The sequence below is a fragment of the Chelonia mydas genome, chromosome 7 (genome assembly GCF_015237465.2).
Source record: "Chelonia mydas isolate rCheMyd1 chromosome 7, rCheMyd1.pri.v2, whole genome shotgun sequence".
In the NCBI taxonomy this organism is placed as follows: Eukaryota; Metazoa; Chordata; order Testudines; family Cheloniidae; genus Chelonia; species Chelonia mydas.
In genome coordinates, this window is record NC_057853.1 from 65849980 (window position 1) to 65877136 (window position 27157).

Here is a 27157-nt window from a genome sequence, read left to right on the forward strand (position 1 = left end):
CAGACTGAAAATGTAATCTAAACTCTATCCTTTGTTGTTAATGAAAAATATAAACTATTTCAATAGCACTTGAGACTATAGGGGAGGGAAGACTCGTATATTCTTTGCCATTTATATTTTGCACGCACAAATGTTCCCATGAGCAGCACGGTACAAACGGAAGGGTGCTGATGCAAGCTGTGCTAGAACTCCGGAGGCAACGTGGCCTAGAAGATAGTATGCTGGTCTGGGACTCCTAAGACCTGCGTTTTAGTCCCAGTTCTAATGCTGGGTGATCTTGGGCAAGTCGCTTCCCCTCTCTGTGCCACTGTTTTCTTATCTGTAAAAGGAGAGATAATGAGACTGACCCTTTGTAAAGCGATTTGAGATCTACTGATGAAATGTGCTACAGAAGAGTTAGGTTTTATTATTATATGCCAAATCTGCTGCTGGATTACAAGTAACGCTAAACAGACGGAAGAGATAGTAGTGGATGTGGTCCTGGCTAAAGAGGAGGGGCCAACAGTAACACAAGATATACTTTAACTTGGTCTCTTGCTGTGTATCTTAGTAGGCAAAAAAGATGACGGAAATGAATTGAAGTTGGCTGGTAATTCTTCTCGGTGGTTAAACAGGATACATGTTTGAGTCGGCAGGCAGACAAGAAATGTAGACAGACCATGTGGATATGTGGGGTACAGTGAGTTCATGACTCCTAGGGGGGATATTTCTATTCCTTGTCTCCTCGAGATGATTGCTATGTGGACATTTCCCATGTGTTTTGGATCGGTGTACTTGTGGGGGGGAGGCTGTTTCCCCTATGGTTTGTGGCATAGTAGTTTACACATTGAGATGATGGCATGGCACAGTGCATCTTAAAAGGCCCCCTAAACCATGGCAAGTACAAGCAATGTATAACATGTAACCAGTAGACCATTCTGGCTTCCTTACTTAGGCCCTGCTCCTGTAATGAATTCTGTGTGGGTGGCCCCCTGGTGTTCCATTGATTTCAATGCAGGAGCAGAGCCTTGGTACAGACATGCACCAATGGGGCCATTTAAGGTGGGTCCACTGTATTTTTAAATATTTATTGTAATATGCTTTTTTTCTCCTATCAAAGTTTGCCCTGACATCTGAACTGAATGTGCCCCCAGCGAATTGGAACTCGGCACAAATGCTAGTACCGTACAGCACTGTCATGTCTTGTAAGTGAGAACTCCGTGGTGATGCTGATCTCAGTCTAGTTCCTATTGGATGTGGTCCACATCACAAATATCTGTCCCCTTGTTGGCAGTCCCAGCTGAGAAGCTGTGGATTGAATGGCCATGAAACTATCTTCTCATCCTTGGAAGTGTTTCTCAATTCAGGGTTGAGATACATAGCTGGGGAAACTTGAACACCTTCTGCCTTTACAATTTGTGTTCTTTCACATATCAGGAATGTCAACCTGATCCCTTCCACAGGCATGAGAAATAATGAATAGCTTGCAGAATTACCCTTTAATCCTTTAGATGTATCTTACATTTACAGCATAATGGCTATTCCTTTATATCACTGAGGATTCTCAGTTGCAACCATTATTGTGTGTCGTCAACTAAGAGTGATTCAGTTCCTTCTTTTCACATTGCAAAGGAATTGAAGCACCATTCCTTGCTGGCTTAGTCAACCTCCAGAAAGTCATGTCTCGATTTCCCAGCAATGAAGCAGGCAGGTTTGCAATGGCTGTTAGCAGCCCTGCAGATACATCAACTTACTCCATGTCACTCTTTTGAGAGTAGGCGCCTAAAAAAAATAGACTGAATACTATATCAAGGAGTCAAACAGGTTATAACAATATTGCCACAGCATGAAATTGCTGACTAAGGCCCTAGGTTTAACAAGATCCCAAATTGTTCATCTTCCAGTGATGTCATTTGTTATCCTGTGTTTTAATTATTTGACTTCTCTTGTCTCTAAAACCATGGCTTCAACATATATCCTTCAGTCAGTCAAGCCCTCAATAGCGCTGGGAGAAAAAAAAATGTGTCTGGATGATAAACTAATTACACTAAATGGAAACAAGAAAGGCAATTAAGACACCCGCTTCCCACTGATCTGAACTTTGGGCCTGGTTCTGTTCTTATACCAGTAAATCAGGAGTAACTCCATGGAAGTCAATGATGTTCACCAGTGTAAAGGCAGGCCCTGTGTGTAGTCATTTACACCAGCACAAGGTTAGTGCAAAGTGGGTGTAAAAACGCTTAGTAGATTAGTAGTGGTTTATAACCACTTTGTACTGGTGCAAATGCCGCCACAAGATGCAGTGCAAAGATGCCTTAAAATGGAATTGAAAAGAATAAAAACCAAAAATAAACTGTACCCCTTACTCTCTCCACCTCCGATCCCAGCAACTACTAATACTCACGAGTGGCACACCAGTTATCTACCTTGCAGGTATACTATAAACTATACAATGGTATACTTTAGTTTCCCATGTTCTACATCTCCCCTTCCTGTGCTTTAAGCACTAGTCTATTAAAAATAGAAATGGGCCTAGATCAAACCACTGGATCTGAACATCCCTGAACTTTGGAAAGGGTAGATCTATATGTGGACTTTGCAGCTTGTTTAAAATATGCGTCAATGTTTTTTTTTTAAAGGCACTCATAAACATCATTGCTGTAAAGCTTGTGCGTGAAATCCTAGCCCATTGAAGTAAATGGCAAAACTCCTGCTGTGGAGAGTGGAGTCTGAAGCTGTTCTAGTTTTGTGGTTCCTTTTAAACTCCTCCCAGACCAGGCAGGGATCAGTGATTTTAATTTTTTATAATTCATTGATGTTTTGTTCTGTCTGAAAAAATAATTTACACTGAAAGTATTAATTTCCCGTGCCCATGCTCCAAAATGTCATATTCATCTCCAACTATTTTTACTGTGGATTCTTTAAGGAATTTTGGTCTTCTGGCTAATTTTTATTGGCACTGCTTTTTAATATTCAGCAGTCCTGCCTAGATTTTTTTTGTAACAAAACTGAGATAGCTTAAAAAAAAAAAGCTGACAGTTTGAAATGCAATATTTTTTTAAGACAGTCATAAATAAAGGCCTGATGGTAGCTCTGTAGTGGGAAATGCTCCCAGCTTATCCAGAAATTATGGTTTTTCAGTCTACACTGATAACAAGATCACTGACTTATTTTTTCTTTCTATATTAGTTGCTAATGGTTACTAAGGCCCTGATCCTGCAAAATGATCAACATGAGCAGCCCCTTGTGCATGCACAGATTTCCCATTGACCTCACTAGGGATCTGCTCATGTACATGGGTCTGCCTGTGCAAACCAGTGTGCAGGATTGGGGCTTTATTTAGTAAAAGGAACAGTAGCTATTCAACAAAAGATTCTCTGCTGCTTGATTCAGCTTGTGGGGAACTTTATCATGAATTATTATCATAGTTAGTTACCACTTGCATAGTGCCACAGACGTGCACGGAGCTGTACAGAGAACATAAAAGGCACCACCTTTGCCCCTAGACACTGAATATCTACTGTTGTTTGGATGTAATCTGATGTGACATTGAAGGAGGATACCATCAGACAAAGGGAGTGGAGGAGGAAGAGTTCACACAAGATGATTGTTTGCATCATGCCAGTTCCATTTCATGGTAATTATTAGATTTGGGAAGGCCTAAAGATGATTGGTGTTTGTTGCTACACCACCGAACTTTTATTTACAGATCGGCAAAATTGCCCTCTATTTATGTATTTTTCACCAATTATAACATGGCAGAAAGTGAGATCAGTTCATCTAAATCAAAGGGCTAATTTTAGCCTGGGGCGACCCAGACTCAAGATGGAAAAGAGTTGTTAGTCCTTCATCCCCACCTCATTTAGTCTCCCTCAGTAGAGATGAGCCTCTGGAAAGCACCACTGAGTTGATCATTAGCAAATGCAATACTCTTGAAGAGAAGGTTTCTGGGATTGATTAGAGTCTGTTGGCAAGGACAATGATTTTGATTGGAGGTTACTACAGATGGGCATGACAAACTAATTGCATGGATTTTGAAAAGGGGGAAAAGCCTAGATGATGAAAAGTAAACATGCAATGCTAGCTCCTCCGCTGCTGTAAAGTGGCATAGCTCGACTGACTTCAGTGATGCAATGCCAGGGTGTAGCAGCTGAAGATCTGTCCCAGAGCGCTTTCTTTTGTGGGCATAGCAGATTGCTCAGGAGATGGAGACTTGGAGAGGGCTTCACTGAATAGGCTGGCAGAAGCCCTTGGACTTTAAGGAGGACCATGGGTTGTTTTTTCCCACCAGTCATAGGAAGGGTCAAAGGGTAAGAAGCCCTTGTCAAAATGAATTAACTGTGAAACCCATTTGTTTATGCTGTTTTTTTTTAAAATAGCAATTGGCATTTCTGACCCCAGTGCTGGAAAAGAGATGTCATTTGTGATTCCAGAGGTGTGACAGAGAGCAGAGCCGCCCCTTGGGTAGGGCGAATCGGGGTGATCACTCTGGGCCCCACACTTTGGGGGGCTCTGCAGGCCGGTGCAATTGGCTGGTGCGGTTGGTCCCAGAAGAGACTAATCCGTCACTTCTGCCCTGGGCCCTGCACCCCCCTAGGGATGGTCCTGACAGTGAGCGAATTGAGTCTGCTTCAGTAATCAGAAATGCTGCTAATCTTTTAAAATTAGGCAGTTTTTCTTTGGACTATTCAACTGTTCTAGAAGTAGGTTGGAATCTAATTTATATTTCTTTGAGTCATCCATTCCTCCCAGTACAATGTGTTTTTAAAATCTTCCCCATGAAGCTTCAGTTCATCTTCAGCTGCCTCACAGCACATTGTGTTGACTGTCTTCCCATTACCAGGTAGACTGAGGGCTGTATGAGAAGAAACACGGTTTTAAAGAGCTTACACTTGCCACCCTTCCAGCAGGTTTTCTTTCTGCTTTTCTCTATCTATCCCAATGAGAACTGCACCTCCCACACACCCTTTACTCCAAATACAAGACAGGATCTGACAGTAAGGACTACACTGTGACTCTGACAATGTCCCTTGGCAAAGGAGTAAGGTATGGGCTACACTTAAAATCTGGCAGTATTTTTCATACCCCAGAGTGCTGTAACTATGTCAACCTAATCCCAGTTGTAGACACAGCTGCCATTGCTCAGGGAGGTCTGTTTCTACAGTGATGGAAAAACCCTTTCCTCCCTGTAGGCTGTGTCTACGCTATGGGGTTATGCTGGCACAGGTATGGTTTTGTAGCTATGCCACGATAGTGTTTTTATCTTTAGTTAATATTCTCCAAGCCGAAATACCATGGTGATGGGTGCCCTATAAATATTTGCAATAAGAAAAACAATAATTAGAAGCTAGAGAATAAATGTCTGCTGTCAAGTATGAATTTTCTGCAGTGAAAATTATCAATGCTGTTTTACTGGCTGGTTATCTCAAAGCAGCAAGTATCCAGACTGTGGTCTCCAACTTTTGTTATGAAGGTCAACAGGAAATCCATCCTGTCCAGAAGAATTATTAGTTTTCATTGCTCCTGGAGATGTCCAAAGACGTTAATTTTTTTGTTACTTAAGTAGCCTGCCAGCGAGTAAGTCTCACTCACTGTTTTGATCTCATCCCTTAGCTCTGGGAACTAGGTAGCAGCCAGAGAACTGATGTCAACATCTGGTCCGGTGGTTATTTATGAAGCAGCTCTCCTCAAAACACCCAGATTACTCAGACTATAAATACATTGTTGCATAACCAACCAACAGGCAAAATTCGTATAACAGCTAGACGTGGATCTCAGGTGCAATTAGCCTACAGTCGTTGCCATTAAGAAATCAGCATTTGTCAATCGTTTTCACAGAATATTGCGTTGATACCAAAGTTTTCCCTTGTACTTAAAAATAACAGTGGTAACTACTGCTCAATGCAGCAGTCGCTAGGTCACAGAGGAAATGGTCCCTTGTGCATCATGAGGTATGTGACTGAAGACTGAATAATCTACAAAAAGTAGTAAGAACAGGAGGAACACAACTGGAAGAACCTTACACCCACTTAAATGCTATTCGCCTGATCCTCTTCCATGGATACTGTTTTCACACCATCAGCTGCAATAGCTAACTGTCAATAAGGAGGAGGAAATTGTGCCCGGTGGGCTTGATTTGCCAGTGCGCCCTGGCTACCCTGATGTAAAGAGCTGTAAGGGCTACCTGATGAATTTCCTTGATTTATAGGGAGTACTTGCCAGGCATAAAATCAGTGGAACTGGAGCTATGCTATCCCAGCAGAAGCTGGAGGGGGGTCTATGCTCAGGCTATTCCTGGCTGTTGCAACAACCCATAAGGGCCAGGGGCAGCCATGCACAAGTCAAAGCAGCCCCTGAGACTTCTCTAGTCTGCAGTGGTATCCCTCTGGTACCCCCAGCATAAAAAGTTCCCTAACACCTGTCCCTCTGCCTCACCATAGGCACAGAGCACTTTTAGACACATCTACTACTCTTTCGGGCCGGACTCCTGTCCTCAGGCAGTTTGAGAAAGAGGAGGGGTTTGGAAAGTTGCATGCTGAATCTTGACCTGTCCCGGTGCTGCAGTATTCTCTCTCTCTGGTAAATCCAGTTGGTCACTTGTCCTGGAGAGATAGATCTCTCCTGCTATGACCAGGAAAGCTTTTCAGTGCAATAGCAGTGCAGGGTGTGAACAATAAGTGCTCCTCCAAGGGATTCTTCCAGGCTCTCAAATAAAAATCTAAACTTGCTTCAAAACTCAACCTCAACAAGAAAATCATTTTATTCTGGCAAACTAAATACATGAACATTGTAAGTAAATGTACCTGTCAGGACTGCATTTGGCTTTTAGAATAACACCATGACTGGGGTGGTCTGGCAAAAGTCTCCTAGAGAAACATTACAGCACTACTGTGCTGATGTAGCCTTGAGCAGGTAATAACATAGTGCTGGAGCTATCAAGATGTTTGATTTACAAAAAAAAAGACTTGTGAGGGTAACTATAACAGGCCCCAGAAAGCGCATATTTTTAAAGGCACATTGTTAGCATTGCAACGTAATACATGGTGTAATGAATCAAGCATTGCAATAAGGGGTGCAGAATGTACTGTAGCAATTGCTGCTTCCAAGTAATGAGGAAAATGTTCCCAAGCTGTCTTTCATAATAAAATATGAAAGCCCTAAATAGCTTGGCTTCAAGCATAAACTGTTTGGAAAGCACTGCAGTCTAGGTGAAGCTGCGGACAAAGCAGAAGTGAGGTAGCAGGCACCAGCCAGGGGGCTCAATTCTTGCTTTACTTATTCTTTGACTTCAGTGAAATTACACCTGATTTACACACAACTGATCTGGAAAAAGGAGTAAACAGTGAGGTGGCAAAATTTGCAGACCGTACAAAGTTGCTCAAGATAGTTAAGTCCAAAGCAGACTGAGAAGAGTTACAAAGGGGATCTCACAAAACTGCGTGACTGGGCAACAAAATGGCAGATGAAATTCAGTGTTGATAAATGCAAATTAATGAGTATTGGAAAACATAATCCCAACTACACATACAAAATGATGAGATCTAAATTAGCTGATAACACTCAAAGAGATCTTGGAGTCGTTGTGGCGAGTTCTTTGAAAACATCCACTCAATGTGCAATGGCAGCCAAAAAAGCGAACAGAATGTTGGAAATCATTAGCGAAGGGATAGATGATAAAACAGAAATATCATAATGCCACTGTATAAATCCATGGTACCCTCCACACCTTAAATACTCTGCACAGTTCTGGTCGCCCATCTCAAAAAAGATATATTAGAATTGGAAAAGGCACAGAGAAAGGCAACAAAAATGATTAGGGGTATGGAACAGCTTCCATAGGAGAAGAGATTAATAGACTGGAACTTTTCAGTGTGGAAAAGAGGTGACTAAGAGGGGATATTATAGAGGCCTATAAAATCATGAATGATGTGGAGAAAGTGAATAAGGAAGTACTTCCACACAACGCACAGTCAATCTGTTGCCAGGGATGTTGTGAAGGTCAAAACTATAATTGGGTTCAAAAAAGAACTAGATAAGTTTATGGAGGATAGGTCCACCAATGGCCATTAGCTACGATAGTCAGGGATGTGACCCCATGCTCTGGGTGTCCCTAGCCTCTGATTGCCAGAAGCTGGGAATGGATGACAGGGAATGGATCACTCAATGATTGCCTGTTTTGTTCATTCCCTCTGAAGCACCTGGCATTGGCCACTGTTGGAAGACGGGATACTGGGCTAGATGCACCATTGGTCTGATCCAGTATGGCCATTCTTATGTTCTAGGTGAGAGGGCAGTGTATAAAGACCTGACTTTGTATCCTTAGTTCCACAGGTGAGGAGGGAATGATGAGTGGCAAAGTTTAAGGGATGATCAAAGGGACCAACTAAACTGATAGGTTTCAGAGTAGCAGCCGTGTTAGTCTGCATTCGCAAAAAGAAAAGGAGGACTTGTGGCACCTTAGAGACTAACAAATTTATCTGAGCATAAGCTTTCGTGAGCTACAGCTCACTTCATCGGATGCATTCAGTGGAAAATATCTCCCCACTGTATTTTCCACTGAATGCATCCGATGAAGTGAGCTGTAGCTCACGAAAGCTTATGCTCAGATAAATTGGTTAGTCTCTAAGGTGCCACAAGTCCTCCTTTTCTTTTTGCAACTAAACTGAGTAAGGCAACCTAGTAAGAATATTTCTCGGCTCCTTGTATCATTTTTCCAGCTCCCCACCTCTCCGATTCATGGATTTTGTCCTCCATTAGCAATTCACTCATGTTTTGATTTTGTATGTTTAATTTTCACAGTGTGTGCCACCTACCATTGTATCGCCTGGTGCATTGAGGACAACATTCTAAAAAAACTGATTATAGCTGTAGTATTACTAAAAGCTAGAGGTTGCTTAAGCATTTCTATGCTAAACCCACTTTTGCTCATGGTGTTGCTCATAATTTTCTGAAATTTTCCATGTATAGTCTTGTAAATGGGAAGAATTTGAACATAACTGGCTGAACAGTGCATTTTTCTTCTTCTAAAAAGATATGCATTTTTTGAACACTCGTACCATAGCAGGCAGGGGTGAACATTGGGATGGGGAGTAGTCAAAAAGGCAGAAACTATTCCCAGATGTTGTAACATGTCTCCAACTCCCACCCAAACTGCAGGGGGTTTTCCAAACAACTTACCACTACTTGGGAAACTGTTGTAGGGGGCAGAGAAGCCTAAGAAGTTCAGGTTTGACCCTTCAGTACAAGCCTTTATGAACTTCGACCCCTTTCTAGAGCTTTGGGTTTTACAGATGACTTATTACAGAGATGACGCAGAAGGTCTTATCTTGCAGATCACTTACTGGTATAGGGAGGTCTTATTGAACCACTTTCTAGATGGGGTTTTTCTATTGCCCCCCCATTCTGGTGTTGTGTTCCTGTAGCAAGTACCTCATAATATTGATATGTTTGGGACATGGGACCACAATACTATATTATGTGGCTACATGCAGATTTTCTCTGTTGAGCCGGCTTTTGAATTATATCATCCTAATCACTGCGATTGAAATTAGATCAAGAGCTCTCACAAAGAGTGCAGGCTGCAGCCAGTTGGTCTTTAATCGCTATACTCAACTGGCAAAACTGACTTCTATTTGTTCAATGGAAAAATCTAGGATCCATCATGAGCAAGGATCTCTTCTGTCATTTACAGCACGTGTGGAACATGCTTCACCAGACCTACTCAATGCCAGACCTCCCTTCCTCCTAACTGATCCTTTTTGCTCGTCCTCGGTCTCCTTCCACTTTCCTTTTCCTATTCATGTCTGTCTTCTCCTATTTTATTACTGTTACGCCACCCTAAAATGTCACATCTATGTAGTATTGTCTGGTTGTGTATTATCTAGTCTTGCAGCTTTGACTAGTTGTAGAATTCCATCTTTCTATTGGAGATCCCATAAAGCACGTGGTATACAAGCTGTAAGTCTTTATCTTTTTGTATTTTTCAGTGTCTGTGTCTTTAGGAAATCAATAACGCATTAATCACACACAAAAAGTAGTAGTGTTAGTGATTCAACGGGTGGCCTTCTTCTTTGTTCTGTACCAATGACCAGCATAGCGTTGAAGGCCATGGTGCAGCCGGAGGAATGATTGTTTGGTTTTTAACATGCACCAGAACCGCCAATAACTTATGATCATGAGATTTTATGCAAGAACCATAGCATTAACCTGGTAAAATTCCAGCCTGGGGAATAACATTATGTGCCTACATTTCTCCTTTCTGCTGCTTGCATTGGATACAGAACAATTTATTTCCTGACCTAAAATATTGTCTATTTTTGTAATGTACAGTTAAACAGCTGCACCTAGGAGGTGGCTGCATTTCAGTTAATAGATTAAAGTCATTCTTCTGTAACTACATGTAAATTGTAAGAAACATGGCACTTTCAGTTCTCTTCAGATAAATAGCAATATATTGATTTATTTTTATTACTCACAAAAAAACCCTGTTAAAATAACTTAAATACAGCAGAATAAACAATTTATGAAAAGTAACAGCACATTCAGCATGATACTAGGAAGGCCTACTGTATTACTTAAATTATAAGTGATTTGCAGCAGGGTCTAACTTAGGTTGATGTATGTACAGTGCTAAGCACAATGGGGGCGCCTATCAGGGCACTACTGCAATACAAATAATAATGCTGTGGCTTCAGCCTTAAATCAAGGAAACTGAAGGGTAGAGAGTGTAGCTAACCCAGATTTAAAGTACAGAGGCCCACAAGAGACAAGTTAGTATGCCAACTATAACAAAGCACATATTATTTTGGGGATACAGGGAGAAAATGGGTAGGAGGCATCTATAGACTTTTAAGAGTTTACAGTTTCAGTAAACACACACCCACACCAGCAAGTTTGTAGAGAAAGGAACCTCTATCAGAATTGATAAACTTTGTAATCTAAATTTACCTGTCTCATTACTGTGGTTAGGAAGATTTTAGCCAGATGTTCACTTAAAACTTTAGCTACAAAGAAACCTCGCTTGGGGGAGAGAGGAATTGAAGGAATTAATACCAGATTATTTATTTATTTGACCATTAAATTTTCCTGAAAGGAATTGCTAATAATTTTAAGGAATATCACCACGGGGAGGGGAGCTTTACCTCCTAAGAAAACAAAAATACCTTCCATAGGATAAATTGCATTTTTATACCCATTGTTGTAAAGTTAAAATGATACCAGCTGTATTCTCTCTGCTTACAGAATGATCTCAGCTGACAAATTTCTCCTGTTTCACAAGCTTTGCAATATTTAGAAAGCTGTTTAAAGACTACCAGGTTTTTCTGGTAAGGTGTTAAAGAGGAAGACTGAGTTTATGGAACACATTAAATTGTTATTTTAAAATCTTTAAATTGTATTTCACATGTGTAGTCCTTGAGGGGACAAAACCACACATACCAGACTGAACTTCACCGTTTATAAATCTTGATTTGAATGTCTACTTCTCCTGCAATTGTGCTAAATTCTAAGGAGAAAGCATACAGACTCTGAATGTAGGAAGGAAAGTGGTAGGGGATAAAAAGTTCAAGTTCTTCTCGTGGCTAAGTTTATTTTACAAAAGCCTCTAGATGTAACTCCTTGTGTCTGAACGCTTCTATCTGGCTCAGGCTGACACTTCCTTTCATAGGAGTGAGATGAACAGAGATTTGTGAAGAGGAAGAGGCCGCATTTTAAATGGTTTCTTAATCCAGCCTTTGCAGTATCAGGCATGTATGTTTTTTCATGTTTACTGTACATTTTTGCCTATACAAAAGAGGCATAGGCCTGGGAGAGACAGATCCCATTACCGCCTCTACTGCAGATTAAAGACTTGTTTACACCCACAGTTCCACCACCAGCTTAACTAAAGGTGTGATTTAAGATCAGTTCATCAGGAGATTGCTGGCACTTATGTGAGTGAATTTAAAGTGGCAGACCACAACTTTATTAAACTTTAACCTTGAAAGGGAGGGGTCTAACCCCCTCCCTCTAACAACTTGGCATTAATCAGGTCCAGAGCAGGACTGAATGGCCTCAAGCCATACAACCAACGAAGGAGGGTTGGCTCACTTAACCCAACCCTCCTAGTACTCCACTAATGAGCCTCCTGGCCAATGAAGGGGAATGAAAGTACAGATGAGGGGAATTCTGTCTGAGGGAACTTTAAGAGCATCTCTCAGTGCACAGAGTGCAACGTAGGGCCTGTGCACAGGTTTACCTCAGGAACGGGCCCTTTGAAGCCTCTTACACGGGATGCCAGCTGTGACAATATTTGAGATTTGTACATGCTTCCTCTTATTTTTTAAGATGTAACATCTCTTCCTTCTTAACCCCACCTACCAGGTCTCCCGCATGCAGTGAGGAAGGCATAAAACTCCACCTGACACTTTCCCTAGAGGGCAAAATTCCTTCCTGACTACAAAAGGTGACCCTGGAAATCCTACGCTGACCCCTATAGGGTAAGGCAGTTTTCTGCCGTCGTGTGCCCAGCAATGCTTAAACACCCAGGAAAGGGGGTTTAGTGGAGCCAATCAGCTCCCAAACCCTCTTTGAATTAGCAATTGGATGGCTAGAAGAGGTGGAGCTCCCTGCCACTCATCCTGTCTTCACCCAACCCCCATGTGCAAAGAGGCACAGGAAAGGGAGGGGTGGTCAAAAGAAGACACTCACCTTCCCTGTAGCAGAACCTTAAAGGCTAGCTTGTCTTTTCCCCAGCCAGTCTGATTATTCACCCTTCCCATGCCTGAGAAGGAGCGTTGAGTTAAACCAGAGCAAAAGGCTGTGTGGACACTCTTCAATCAATATAAACGTGGTTTGTATTGATTAAGCTTAAACTGATTCATTTTTCAAATAAGAATGTCTGCACAAGGTCTTACACTGATTTTTAAACTCTGTCTTTAGTTAAACTGGTGCAACATTTTTTTCTAGACTACAGTTTACAGTGCTATTTTAATTAGTTATTTGCTCACTGACTTAATTTAACACTTTTTTAAATACTAATCTGGACACTCCACAGAAGTTTGTTGCAATACACAAATGTTTGTAAAGTATCTAGATGAGCATTTAATAACTTGAGTTAAAATCACACCACAGACTCTAACTAGACACCTTTATTGTGTGACCTTGGGCAAGTCCGTTTTAGGGGGGACACTTTTAGTTTCAAATGACAGTGGAATGCCTAATTCCCACTGAAAATTAATGAGAGTTAAGCACCTGAGAGTATGTCTACACTGCAATAAAAGACCTGTGGCTGGCCCAGGCTGACTTGGGCTTGCGCTGCGGGGCAAAAAATTGTAGTGTAAATTGGGCCTTGGGCTGGAGTCCGGGCTCTGGATCCTGGTGAGGGGGTTGGGTCTCAGAGCCTAGGCCCTAGCTCAAGTCCAAACATCGACACTGCAATTTTTAATCTCACAGCTCAAACCCTGTGAGCCTGAGTCAGCTGACCTAGCCTCTGAGACTCGGTGCCATTGGTTTTTTTTATTGCAGTGTAGATGGATCCTGTGCGTCCCCTAAATCTGTGCCTCGGTTTCCTCATCTGTAAGGCTGTTGCGAGTCTAAGAGCATGCCAGTTTTTGCAAGGATTTAATTAACTCTGTAGGAAAAATTGGCTTAATTAAAGTGGTGCAATTCCCTAGTGTGCATGGAGCTATATTGAAAGAAAAGGGTATATGACACTTTTCTGGTGGTGAAACTGCCTTTGCATTTGTTGCACTGATTTAATTATGTTGGCTAACTACGTAGTTAAACCTGTGCGAAAAGGCATAAGTTAAACAAAGCACATGCAGACCTCAGACCCAATAAATGTGGAAAACATTAACTACCCAATTTTGTACTTATGGGGGGAAATGCACAAGAGAGTTTAGATGCAGTTTGATTCTGTTCATTTTAAAAAGTATTTACACGAAAACTTCTTTTTAAAAAAAAATCTTACTTTTGCATATTTCCTGTGATGAAAATTCTATAGCTGACCAAGACTGTTCTGTGTTGCTTTTAATTATTGTGAAAATGAAAGCTTCTGAGCAATATTTCCTAATTACAACAGAGTGATCTGTCTCACCTCACTTTTCTCTTAAGCAGTCAGGTTTGCTGTTCTGGGTTTTTTTGTTTTGTATATGTGAATAAGTGGGATATAAATGAAGTGTGAAAAATAGTTGTCTTTGTTCTTACTGCAGTATTTTCTATCCTTCTAAGAAAAGCAGCAAAGGACAAATATGCAAATTAAACACACACACCTGTGGACAAGTTAATGCAGATGATGGCTTCCAGTGTCTGGAAGAGTCAGATGCAATAAGTTAGCAGTAGGGAATGTTAAGAAAGATAGAAAGCTCACAGTAGCATGTATCTAGTTCTGACTGCTAAGCCAGGGTCTTTGTGCTGGTATTGATTATCTAGGCTGTGTGGTGTTTTGGAAGCTTTTTCCCCAAGGTGGGAAGGACAAATATATGCAATTTTCCCTACTTTGATACAGCACGTTTTATTTGTACTTTACAAGAAGCCAGCCCAGCTATTTGGTCTGACACCAATAAACCAATTTATTTCAAGGCTTTGATTCAAACTACAGTACTATGCCAAAGTTCAGAAGTGTACTCACATATTTCCCAACGGCAGTAGGCCAAATTCAGACACAGTGTAAGTTATGTCCAACTCTACTGAAGTCATCTGAGTTGCACTTGCTTATGTTACATCTGGATTTTGCCCATTAAGTTTGCAAAACTGGACTGGAAACCTATGAAAACTGGCTAATATTGGACTGCTGGTACCTGCCACTTTAGGTCAGGCCAGAAATAACACTAGGGAACAGTTCCTTATGGTATATCAGCATTTTTGTTTTTCATCTCAGCTGGAATCAGAAAGGGCAGAGGAAAAATGAAAAATAGTTGGCGAATGGTGCAAGCCAAACTTTTGAAAACCTCTAAAAAGGCTTGGCTCTGGTTTTCTTTGATTATTGGGTTGGGCTTTTTAAAAGCCATTTCAGCTCACCCATTCTTTAAGAAGTCATGATGCTTTAACAAAATCTGGATGAAACTATGAAGGTTTAGTCTAAGGAGAGCGGAAGCCAAATAAATCTAAGTTTTCCAAAGTAGGGCCATGTTTGACTGGTAGGCAGTCTCAATCGTTTTAAGTCCATGATTATTGCATTGTTTCCCAGCATGGGTCACAGAGTGTCTACAGAGAATGACCAAGGTCATGGCTGTTCCCATGGTCTGCTCATCTGCCAGTTTGGGTTTGTTATATTTCTGGATTGTGCTTAAACAGTTAAGGTGGTCAATCATTTTTTTTTTCTTGCAGAGAAGCAATGGACCTGGCGTGTAACTCAGGGAGGTTCTGACATCCATTAATCTGATTGCTGAGACTTGCATTTCAGCTCATTAAAGAAAGAACTAAACAGTACTGATTGAGGTAGGTTTTCCCATTGCATTACATCACCACCAACAACCTTTTAGATTTTATGATGTTTTGAAGGGGAATTTTGTTTTAATTATGGTTTTTAGGGTCTGTCCTTTCTAAGAAGGCTGTGCCAAGCATCAAAACCTTTGTTTAAGATGGGTTTGAGGCAAAGATAATAAATGAAGATAATTGTGTTAATTTTCAAGACGCTAAACACTATGGGGTCAATTGTGAATCTGATCCCTGAGATTATCAATGTGTTGGGCCAAAAGATATCTGTTTATATTCACCCAGAACTGTATGCTAGCAAACAATGGAATTGGACATGTATTGCAAGTTACTCGTTTGTTTTATTTATATGTTCTTTATGTGATACTTTTTATGAGTTGCTGCTATGAATCAACACAACATACTCTAAGCATTACCAACATTCTGGGATCTGGTGGTTCATTTTCCTCTCTACCCTTTGCTTTGCCTTCCCTATATCTGGGGATAGAGATAAAAGGGAGACTTTTTACTTGCTGATTTACTGGATGTACAATGCAATACTGGAGGTAGTAATAATCTTAGATGGCTTGTATGTGTTTGCTATGCACAGGGATGCACAAGCTTGAATATGCATTTCTCTTGCTGGACAGCAGATTTAGGCATACATCATATAGTTTATACTTAACCGCATAGTGAAATAGAATAAACCACAGTAATAGTGAAAAAACTTATTAAAATGTGATCTCACTGTGTTTTGAAAGGGTGTTTTTGAGCTTTTGACCTCTGCGTACTAAAACTGAATTTAAAAATCAAAGGGCTTCGGTAACAACAAATATTGTAAGACTTCAATGTTGTTTAAACATTTCTTCTCTCTCTTTCTCATATATTTGTGCTGCTTATCTAAAGTATGGACAATTAATATGAAGAGCCTATTACTTACCTGTTTGTTTGGGCTACAGAGGTACTACTTTGGGGGTGGGTTACTTTGATGTGTGACCTCAATCCTGCAGTCTTCTGGAAAATGTAGTCGGTGTTCATTTTGTTAACGCAACGGTAAATATTGTTTGTATTAGTGTTTGGTGTACTAAACATAGGAAGCCATTTCTATAATGAGGCATTGTAAGAGGGAAGTATATAACAGCATGGTTTGTCTACTCTACGTAGTTTATCTTCTGCTTTTTGGTTTAAAGGGCATGTTGGCTATTTAAGGTGCAGGATTCTACATAATTCCTGAGTATAAATCGAGGGCTGGGTTACTATGCAGTTTATTTCACCTCTGAGTTTTTGTCGTGTAGTACATTATGAGTACGAGGAGTAAGTTTTCTATCAAAGGGCAAAACTCTCCTTGGGATTATAGATTAGCAGGCAATTTTGTAGTCACTTTTGTGGGGTAGCAGCACTATTTTATAACTTTCATTTAAAATGAAGAAGCCACTTGGTTTTCCAAATGATGGTAGAAATTACTTAGCCAGTCAAAAACTCCTTACAATTTAAAGTTTGAGGAGTTCAAAGTCACTGAATGAGGATAGCTGCACATGCCTTTCCACGGAGATCAAGCTACACCTACAGTATACATTGCATCTCCTAATGATAATACTGTGGATATCAAATCTGCACCATGTTTCTTAGCGCAAGTATATGCATCTATAAGGTGTTACATGTTTTTCAAATAATATGAATTGGAATTAAAAATAAAGGGAAGGTTTTATTTTAGAAGCAGCATATTTAATTAACAGAATTAATTTTAATGATCCATTTATATTTTTAACACTTCATACCTCTAAGGTATCTCTGACAGGCTTAATAGAGCAGGGGTTTTCAACCTGTGGTTCATGGACCCCTGGCAGTCCGCAGACTATCTGATTTCCAAAGGGGTCTGCACCTCTGTTTGAAATTTTTTAAGAGTCCACAAATGAAAAAAGGTTGAAAATCACTCTAATAGAGAAATCAACTTTGGCTGAGGTTGCAAGAATGGCTCGTGGCTTTATGAGTAAGGCTACGATTTTGTCATGGACACTTTTAGTAAAAGTCATGACCAGGTCATGGGCAATTAACAAAAATTCACAGAAGCCGTGACCTGTCCCTGACTTTTACTAAAAATGTTCATGACAAAACTGGCAGGGAGGAGGGTCCAGCACCCTGCCCTGCTGTGGCTGGGAGGGACACTCGCTCGCGGGGACTGGGGAGCTGCCAGGGGATTCTCCCACACCGCCTGCAGTGGCAGCTGGGGGGCTGCTGGGGGATTCCCCCTCGCCGGTGGTGACGGGGGTACCCCGCAGCTCCCAGCCACCACGGGAGGTGGAGTACTCTGCAGCTCCCAGCGGCTGCGGGCTGAAGTCACAGAGGTCTGCGGAAGTTATGGATTCCCTGACTTCCGTGACCTCCATGACCAAATCGTAGCCTTATTTATGAGCAGTGAATTGAATGGATCTCAGCTTTGGAACCCTACATATTTACAAATCATTAGTTTGTCCCCCACCCAATCACGAGATTGACTTAACAGTCGTAAGACTTTTTAAAATAATGTTTTTGTTTTTTTAATTTGCCTTCTGGCATTGGAGGTTTTAGGGTTCACATTTTCCAGCTTTTCTCTGCAACCTTGAGGGCTAGAAACGTACCCTTTCTGTTTTTTAAAGAATGTGAAGATTCTCGGGTACGAATATGATTCCGAGGGCTTTAGGATGACTAGATGTCCCGATTTTATAGGGACAGTCCCGATTTTGGGGGCTTTTTCTTATATAGGAACCTATTACTCCCCCACCCCATCCCAAGTTTTCACACTTGCTATCTGGTCACCCTAGAGGGCTTTAAGAAAAGCAAGAGACTGTGACATTGGCGATACAACCGCAAGTACTGGATGCACTGTCGTAACTCTGTCCCCAACAGAGAAGACTTGCTCACAAGAGAAACCCTGCTAAATTGCAATGTGACCAAACTAGCAGAGGGCTAAAGGACAGAACTGGCGTGGTGATCTGCTCATTCTAAGGTCTGGGTTGTTGGGACAAGCTCATGCTACGACTGCCAGCACACGGTCTGTGCATTATTACCAAGAAACCAACACAAGTTATGTTAAAACCCTGAAACAAACAACTCTCAACAAAAGCACACAACTCTCTCACTGTGTTGTTGCAATATTTTAATACAGCATTAAAATGCTATGATACTAGAGGAAAGCTGTATACTATCCAGCTAATAAGGCACATGTCGGAATGCCATTTTATGGACAATCCACAACAGAGGCTTTACAGTCTTTTCAGCAACACAGTCACTAGTTGAGTAAGTTGTCATCTTGGTTGCTGAGGAAGGACTGGTCCCTCTGAGGCCTGTGTCCATAGGTTTTTGTTTTTAAGCTGTACAAGTTTATTAACAATTACAGAACAGAAAATCATACAAATTGGCAACTAAAATTGACAAGGTCCGTGGGTACAGCTGGTTAAAAACAAACAAAAGTCATAATAATTAAGCTAATTTTTAAAGCTGCAGAAATTCAGAAGATACAGTTTTAGCACTATTATACAATGTAGTGACTGCTGTACTAAATAACCTTTTAAAGGAAACAAAAGTCCAGTACAGGATTAGGCAAACCTTCCATTTAAGCATGGTTTAAAAACAAAATCCATTACATAATCAAGCTACATGAAACGTAAAGTGTAAAAATGCTTCAAATACATGCACATGCATATTCTATCACACTATGAATTCTAATTAAAATAGACACAAATCCCTACAACAATCTACCTTGATCCTTTTCCATTATGTCCTTTGATTGACAATATTGCTTTAGCCAGTATTGCGTAGCAGCTCTCAGTTTATTGTCTGCAAACTGCCATGAATGTCAGTTTGTCAAATGATGCCCCCCCACCAAACCTTCACACACACCCACCCTCGCTTTATGAAAACAAAAACCCTACAATACAAAAATTGGATATCTGTGTTCCATAATTTCTGAAAGCTGAATAGTTACTGTGCTTTCAGCATTTACTGTGTCTCTCACAAGACATAAAGTGATAGTATAATATTATCTGATCCTTACTCACGAATACATCTAGTTATAGCTTTTCCTAAAGAGGCAATACTTCCCAAAATACACATATAAATAAACTGCATAAGCTCATTAATAGAAGTCTATGCACTTGAATAATACATTGGTTACTTAATACTGATATTTTCATCCAAGGAAACAAAAACAATATGGCTTAAAGAATTGCAAGGGTTTTTTGTCAGAATTATGTACCAACTTTCATATAATATTCTATGTAGACAATATTTCCTTCTTAATGTAGTTCTGTTGCATACTTTATACAAACAAAAGCATTGTAAAAAAACAAAAATGTAAATTACTTCCATAAATATTTTCTTGAGGATATACCCTTAGTTTTGCAAAATACTTAAGAAAACTCTTACCTCTGTTAGTATTCTAGTTGAGAGCAAGGCCCTTTTGAAAGCTTCCAAGTTGTAAAAACACTTTTTAAAAAAAACAAACAAACAATACTATTTTTCTTTTTTTAAAAGGCCCTCAAATATATACAAAAAAGTTACTGCAAAGAGTTTCCAGATAAGATAATTCAGTATTACAAGAAATATTTGTAACCATTCAAAAATTTTAACATCTAAAAAGGTTTCCAAAATACACACATAGTATTAAAACAAAACAAAAACTGAAATGAACTCCGTCAAGTATAACTCAAGATAAATACACATCTGCAAGTAAAACTGTAAAATACTTCATACAGGGGGGTAAACATTAATATCAATCAACTACATCTAGTAACTGCACACGATTGTCCCTTTGAAATTCATCCTAAAAACGCAAACCGTCATCCATACATCTAATATCTCTATCAGCCCTCTGAGCACTTAAGCAATATAAATGGACAGCAGTGGTTTTTGCAGATGTAAAACTGATATGCACTGATATCCAATCAGGAGTGGAGTGATGTCTTAAAAAACAACATTGTGAGGGGCTAAAATTCCATCAAATTTCTAATTATGTTGGCAGAAGCAAGTGAGAGAAACATGCTGAGTGACTTCATTTTAACAATGCTTGTATGTTGATGAATTATTGCATGCTATTCACTGACGAGCACTTGGAATATGTACTGGACACACACACGATTTAACTGCAAGCCATAGAGAACTAATCTATTTATTTCTAATACTTTCAAATGGTCTTAGTTTTCATCTACTGGTTTAAGTAGTTTCATTTTGGAATAATGGCTATAGCTTCAAGAGTCTGCAATTCATGTCTAGTCTAAATTCCATGTTGTACAAAAAGGTAAAATATAGAGGATCCTTCTATAAATGGCCTCCTCCGATATACATAACTTCACATTATCGTTTACAGACTAGGTCCCATATAATGGGGAACTTTAAAATACACTTATTTGCAGAAATAATATTTACCTTTTGTGTATTTATTTGCAATTAAAAAGCAATTTTGAGACACCAAGGCCTTGGATTTTGCTCAGGTGGCATCATAATGTATTATGGGGAAGCAGCAGCAGAAACTGGGTAACTGGGGGCCAAGATTTAAATAATTGTGGGGGAAGTATCCTCAGCTGGTGCAAACTGATGTAGCCCTGTCAACTTTTTTTTTTCTTCCTGAGCAATAGTGATCCCGAAGATAGGTTATACATGAAGGTTCTGATTGACTAAAGGAAGGAAGAATTATGGCTTACATGGAAAAAAATGAATGCTAAAAGTCTCCAGAAGAAACAAGGAATAGGGTGTGGTGCACAGTTCAGTTCACAGGTAGATAACATTCTAATGTTTATAATTAAGTTTCCCAAACATATCCATAGGGTCAAATTCTGCTTTCATGTGTGCTGCTATCAGCAGACTCAGTGAAGCAACTAGTGTGTATTCCTTCAGGCAGAATTAATTAATTCAGACTGAATTAATTTGCACTGAATTACTAATGTTTTCACTAAGACTTGCTTTTGACTTTCAATAAAACAGCTAAAACCAATTCAGGGAATATCAGCTGATGAGTTAAAAAACTAGAGCTGATCAAAGAAAAAATGGTAGAAATTTGTCATGAAAATTTGAGGAAAAAATAATCCCATATTTTCTGGGTCAAAATCAGAAATTTTGATGAAAATTTTCAAATCTGGAAAATTTCAGCTGGTCAAAAATGGGATGAATTTTTATCAAAAAAAAAAAAAGCAAAAATCATGTTGTATTAGTCAAAATTAATTTTTTTTATAAAGAAATGCGTAAATCTGAAATTCAGAAAATTTAAACCTTTACTAAACACTGTGCCCTTACTAAAGACTAACAACTGTGAACTACTTTAGATTAACAGTGAAATATGTTCCGATACTGATGTATAAATCCATATACAAATAGGATATTACCAATAAGGATAAATAGCAAGAGCTCAACATTCCAGTCCTAATAATCCCGTCAGGAGGGGGAAGGAGTTCACTTGAAACTCTGGCCATGTGGACTTTTCCCCAGATCCACCCCTTGGGGGATGGGGTTTTTGATAACGCACAGTGAGTCTGGATGGCCCAAAAAACCCAGAGGGAAGCCAAATTTCATCCCTGTGGAAGTAGGGGCAATAAGCATTGTGAGCTGACGTCTCCAGCTCTCTGGCATTTCATGCTATTCACTCTTCTTCCACACCCCATGGACTGCACCGTATATCTTGCTTCGTTGATACAGATGGAAAGCATGGCAAGAATAAATTCTGCATGAAGCAACAATCTACCCCTACCAGGCTCAGAGAAGAGCATGCTGCTTCCCTTTCTGCCCCCTCTTCCTGGCTTATATATCTGTGGCGCCCCCATCATCTGGAGTGGTTTTTGTGGACTCTGGGGAGAGGGGAGAAGGCCCAGGGAGTGTTGCTTCCTGCTGTCCCACAGTCTTAGCTCCTTCGCTGCCTGCTTCTGGGCCCTTCTTCTCCAGCATAAGTGAAGAGGAGGATCCCATTCACCCCTTGTTTATTTCAAATGTGCTTACTAAGTATTAATTAAAGATGTACTTACTAGGTCACCAGTGTCAATACATTTGGTGTGTTTCATTCTACACCTCATTTGGGTACATTGTGCAAGTTTAAGTGGTAACTGCTTAATCACCACTGGCGGAAGACTACAATAAGAGGGGGATGCTATTGGTCATGAAAGGGGTTCACTGATAGAGATGTGTAGGGAAGCTTGCATAGTCCTTGCCTGGTTCCAGCAAGCAATATTCATCCTTTCCTTTCAAGTCACTAACTAAAATGGGGTGGGGTGGGGAGGGGAAACTCCAAAGCCCAGAGAAGTCAACGGGAGTCTTTCCATTGACTTCATCTGGAGTTGGACCAGGACCCAAATGCATTTGATTTGTGTCTTCAGTTAATATGCTGACATTTCTAACATGTAGGATAATATAATGACATGAGTATTTAACCTCCAACAAGTATGTGTTTAAAAAAAAAAAAAAAAAGGTTATTCTATGCATATGCAAATGGTAGTTGCATTAAAGCCACACGGGATGTATATTTGGGAACCTTGGTTTAAAGCGTTCCCTAGAAATCTACAAGCTAAAAGCACCGTAATGCAATAGTGAACCTGAACAAATAACATTTAAAATGGTACTAATGTGAAAAAGGCAACAATTTTGTTTAATAATGTCCTTCAACTGGTCTATGTTAAGATCCTGCAGTGGCTTAATTATAGCATGTAATTATAGCTACATATAGCTACATATTTTGTAGTGCTGATGTTCAGCAACAGTATGTCGTCTTGGTTGCCACAAATTTGAAATTATATTGAAATGGAGGGGTAGGTTGGTTGCTACATTCTTAGCTTTATGAAGAAAATGGCTTTTCTCTTAGCTTTTGTTTGGTGCTATTTCTTAGCTTTTCCTTTAGCTGGATATTAAGTGTCAAAGAAATTGCTGCTAATATACCATTAAGTGCTCAAGGGAAAAAATTATAGCCCGTTTATTGTATGGCCTTCTTGCAGTCTTTCCCTTTGAATTACTGACACACCAAACAATGGGTCAAAATTAACACTGATGCCAAGTTTTAAAAACCCACCTCTAAACTGGCATGCAGAAATGTTATTATTTTATGGGCAAATTAAGAAGCTTTGTTTAGAAAATCTGTCCCTAAGTGTACTTTTCAGTCTTCAGCTAAGAATGCATTCCCACTTGAAGATGCTAACTGTCTCACTTGATGGAGGCAATCAAAATCTGTGATTAGTGTTAAATTTCAGTCATATTTTTATTTTAAATTATGGTACTGCTAACTGGGCAAAATTAGTCTCAGAGTGTTTAACTTAATATTATTTTGTAATTATATAGCAGTTTTCATCCAACAATGTCAAAATGCCTTTAGACATTAAATAAACCTCACAACACCCTTGTGAGGTAGGTATGTTAAGTATTATTATCCCCATTTTGCAGATGGGGAAACTGAGGCATGGAGAGGTTCAGACAGTTGCCCAATGTCAAACAGCAGCCCACTGGCAGAACCCAGGACAGAATCCATGTGTCCTGTCTCCCAGTACACTACTCTAACTAGTAGACCACATTACTTCCTACTTGAATTTTTGGGTTCCCCATAAATTGTGAAGATTGAATTTTGTGTGAAGTTTCTAAACAAATCATTTTTGCCCTGTTGACATTTTGCCCTGTTCACAGACAAGCATGGAAATGGCAAAAGTTTCACTCTGGATCAACTTTGTGAAGATCTTCACATTTCACGTGGGAATGCTTACTACAAGTTTTTAATCTGCTTTACAAGACTCTGACTGGTTGTACTGGTACCACTTCATCCTACCTTGGTATGCGATAACTCTGGATTGTATCTATCAAATTTAACTTTGAAACAGCTTTAACTTACTATGAGTGTTTCCAATTTAAAACATCACTACATAACAATAACACACACAACCATTTCTTAAAGAAAATTTCATGAAAATAAAAAATGGTTGATTTTAAAAAAACACTCTCCTGTAGTTTTCTATAGAAGTGGATGACACATACAAGTCTTATTCATTCTGTCCTTTTGCCAATGTACTCTTAAAAATACATACAAAACCAGAATACTGTCTTGAAGTACTTTCATTTCATGACATTCCCCAATCTCTGATAATATATATTCCTTTGTAACAGGATCCTCCTGCACAAAGTTTCTTCTACCTGAAATAGGACAACCACATACAATTACTACATTTCTCCTAACCTATATAGGTGTTTTAGAAAGACAGAGAAGAGGGTAGGTTATGTTCTTCATGCCCCATACAACCCCTGTGGCTACATATGTATATACTTTTATATTAATAAATTTGCACAGTAGAAAACAGGACATAAAAATATTTCCAGAAAGTGGCTTTCGAACTAGTATAAATATTAAGTCTGGCTACTCACTCAATTAGGGTTTGGGGACAAATTTAATCATTCTCATTCCCCATTATTCACAGTAAATTTAGTGTGCTTGTGGCCTAATGAATAGCAAATACACATAAAGGGCCCATTTAAAAGAAATTATATGACAAGAGAAGGATTTCAGTCAATCACAGCCCAAAGAAAGCAAAAACACTAGTCTCTCCCAAAAGATGCTGGAATCCTTACTGACAATCTGTCCAGTTGCTATTCTCCATTTCCATACCAAAAAACCACTCCCTCAAACAATTATACACTTGGTTTTACCCTCACTGAGTCTACCTACGCCCTACCCAAGTTACATTAAGCAATGGAAGTCCAAGAAAGCAGCAGCATGGAACTTTCAAATCTTCCAAAGCAAGGAAAATATGATAGTTTCCTTTCTTTAATGCTGTGGCTTGTTGAATCTTCCTTTGTCTTGTCGTACAGCAGGAATAATGTTCATGGGGTTAGCAAGCACTCCCAATTAGTGGCCTTGCAGGTTACCTAAGTCCTGCAAAAGCCATTCATAATGTTTACTCCCCAGTGAACATTATACCTTGCCTAACAAACAGCACTTCTCTTCATTTCACCTGGCCATGATATAGGAACTGTGTAAACAATCAACAGAAACCACAGGAGTGGTTCCATTGTGAACACTATCAGTAACACTGTTTGATAGATATATAGATAGATCGATATATAAAACACACCATAGTCCTATAAATATATCTTGCACGTATACACATACACAGGAAAAGTGTTACATTCTATTAATGGTAAGGCATATTATTAGTTTAAAGATAGGCAAAATTGGCAATCTTTTTAGGTTTTTTTTTTGTCTTGGATTCTGAGTCGCTGTTGACCGCGTGCTGCCAAAGGATCTCGCAGGATGATGGGGAGGGAAGAGGCCACCCTTGAAGGTTTATTGCACACGACGGCAGTAGTAGCCCAAAACTTTGCACTTCTCACACAGATGCTGAGGATGCTCCTTGCTCTGATCTGAAACATCCAGGCCATCCGGCTTTTCCAGGGGTCTCTGCAGGGAAGAAAGGGAATAGAGTATGCTCTAGTAAATGTCACTGACAATCGATTGTGTCTAGGCCTACAAAACCCAACTTTTAAGCTTATTTTGCTAGGCTTTCTCCCAGTGCAGCTAATGGTGCTATATATTTTCCCTGAAAAGCCAAAACATGTTGCCAACCACCTGGCTCTGCAATGGTGGGAACTGTCTCGACAGCATGAATGTCATTCCCTTTCACACAAGGTCTTGTAAACCCTTATTCTAGCTGCACTGCGGAAAAAAGACTTAATTTATAACCTCATGCTATAAAACAGCCTCATTTATTGACTTGCCCCCAGTGATTATATCCCAAAGGACATTAGCACTTAGACCATAGGCGTCCCATTGCCCCAGGCATGCCAGGGGGGTTAACACTATTAGGATTCAGTGCTAATACCAACAAGCCATCTTGCCAATGTACGGTTATGAAACAAGTGACAGAGGTTTGCCTGACACACACCTCCATATTTGGAGAGCTGGAATTTCCCGAACACTGCAGCTGCAAAGTGGGGGAAGAAAACTGCTCAACTAGTTATGTGGTTAAGTATTTGTAATAGCAGTTGGGTAAGATATGGCCGGGGGGACAGAGGAGGGAATCAGTAAAACAGGGAGTGAAAATTCCTCAGATTTACTAGATCTTGTACTTTAAATTTCCCTGACATCTAAAAGCTTTCACATTCATTTAAAAAACAAATCACCCATACTGTATATCAAAGCAAGACTGCCTGTTTGAAAGGTCTGATGGGTACAAAGGTGACAGAGACATAAAGATGAAACAATACAATGTGCACTTCATAGTGGAATCATGAAAATGTATAACTTCTCTGGCTTTCTAAGAGTGCACTTAAAAGGCAGTCTGGTTGCTCGATGATTTGCAATAAAGGCGGCTGTGAGTGTTCAACTGTACTGTGGATAATGACAGCAAATGGGGTGAAATCTGAAAACAAGCCGAAGATTTTCCACTGTTTGAGGAATAGTAGCTTCTTGCTGATCATCTCAAAATATTGTTCTTGGGGAGGGAAGTGGAGAAATATAAAGTAGACATTTAACCCTATTCACTTCCCATTCCCAAACCCTCGCTCCAATCTTGCCTGAAGTGATAAAATGTTAAGAGCATTCGATGTTCTAAATTATCAAGATTTCTAAATTAACAACAATTGACTAGATAATCACAATGGTCCCTTCTGGTTTAAAGTCTATGAGTTTATGAATTTAAATGTCTGCTCTTCATTCCAGGGTAACCCTCTTAAAATACTGAGCATCAAAACGAAAAGGCCATTTGAAACTTTTAGAGCAGGTAGTAACTACCCAGAGTTGAAGGGGTACATTTTACTGCATTCTAAAAGAAGAATAAAATAAGCCAAAATCTAA

General features: G+C 39.8%; 1 protein-coding gene and 1 long non-coding RNA gene across 4 annotated transcripts in view; one reads left to right on the forward strand and one right to left on the reverse strand.

Annotated features, from left to right (window-relative positions):
- Positions 1-24137, forward strand: part of LOC122466567 — a 35960-nt gene extending 11823 nt beyond the window's left edge. Inside the window, exons 1-3 of one of the 2 annotated variants that reach the window (XR_006292195.1) lie at positions 12650-12808; positions 15286-15396; positions 24001-24137. This is a non-coding gene — a long non-coding RNA (uncharacterized LOC122466567). Of the gene's footprint in view, positions 1-12649; positions 12809-15285; positions 15397-24000 lie in introns of those variants that run through there. The other variant, XR_006292196.1, reaches the window with a different exon arrangement.
- The window catches only part of ZCCHC24 (zinc finger CCHC-type containing 24), a 152476-nt gene continuing 143810 nt past the window's right edge, over positions 18492-27157 (reverse strand). For both annotated transcript variants that reach the window (XM_007067262.4, XM_027829499.3), the window contains one exon: positions 18492-25762. In XM_007067262.4, coding sequence (XP_007067324.1) covers positions 25649-25762 — 114 coding nt within the window. In that variant the 3' untranslated portion in view covers positions 18492-25648. The remainder of the gene's footprint in view (positions 25763-27157) is intronic.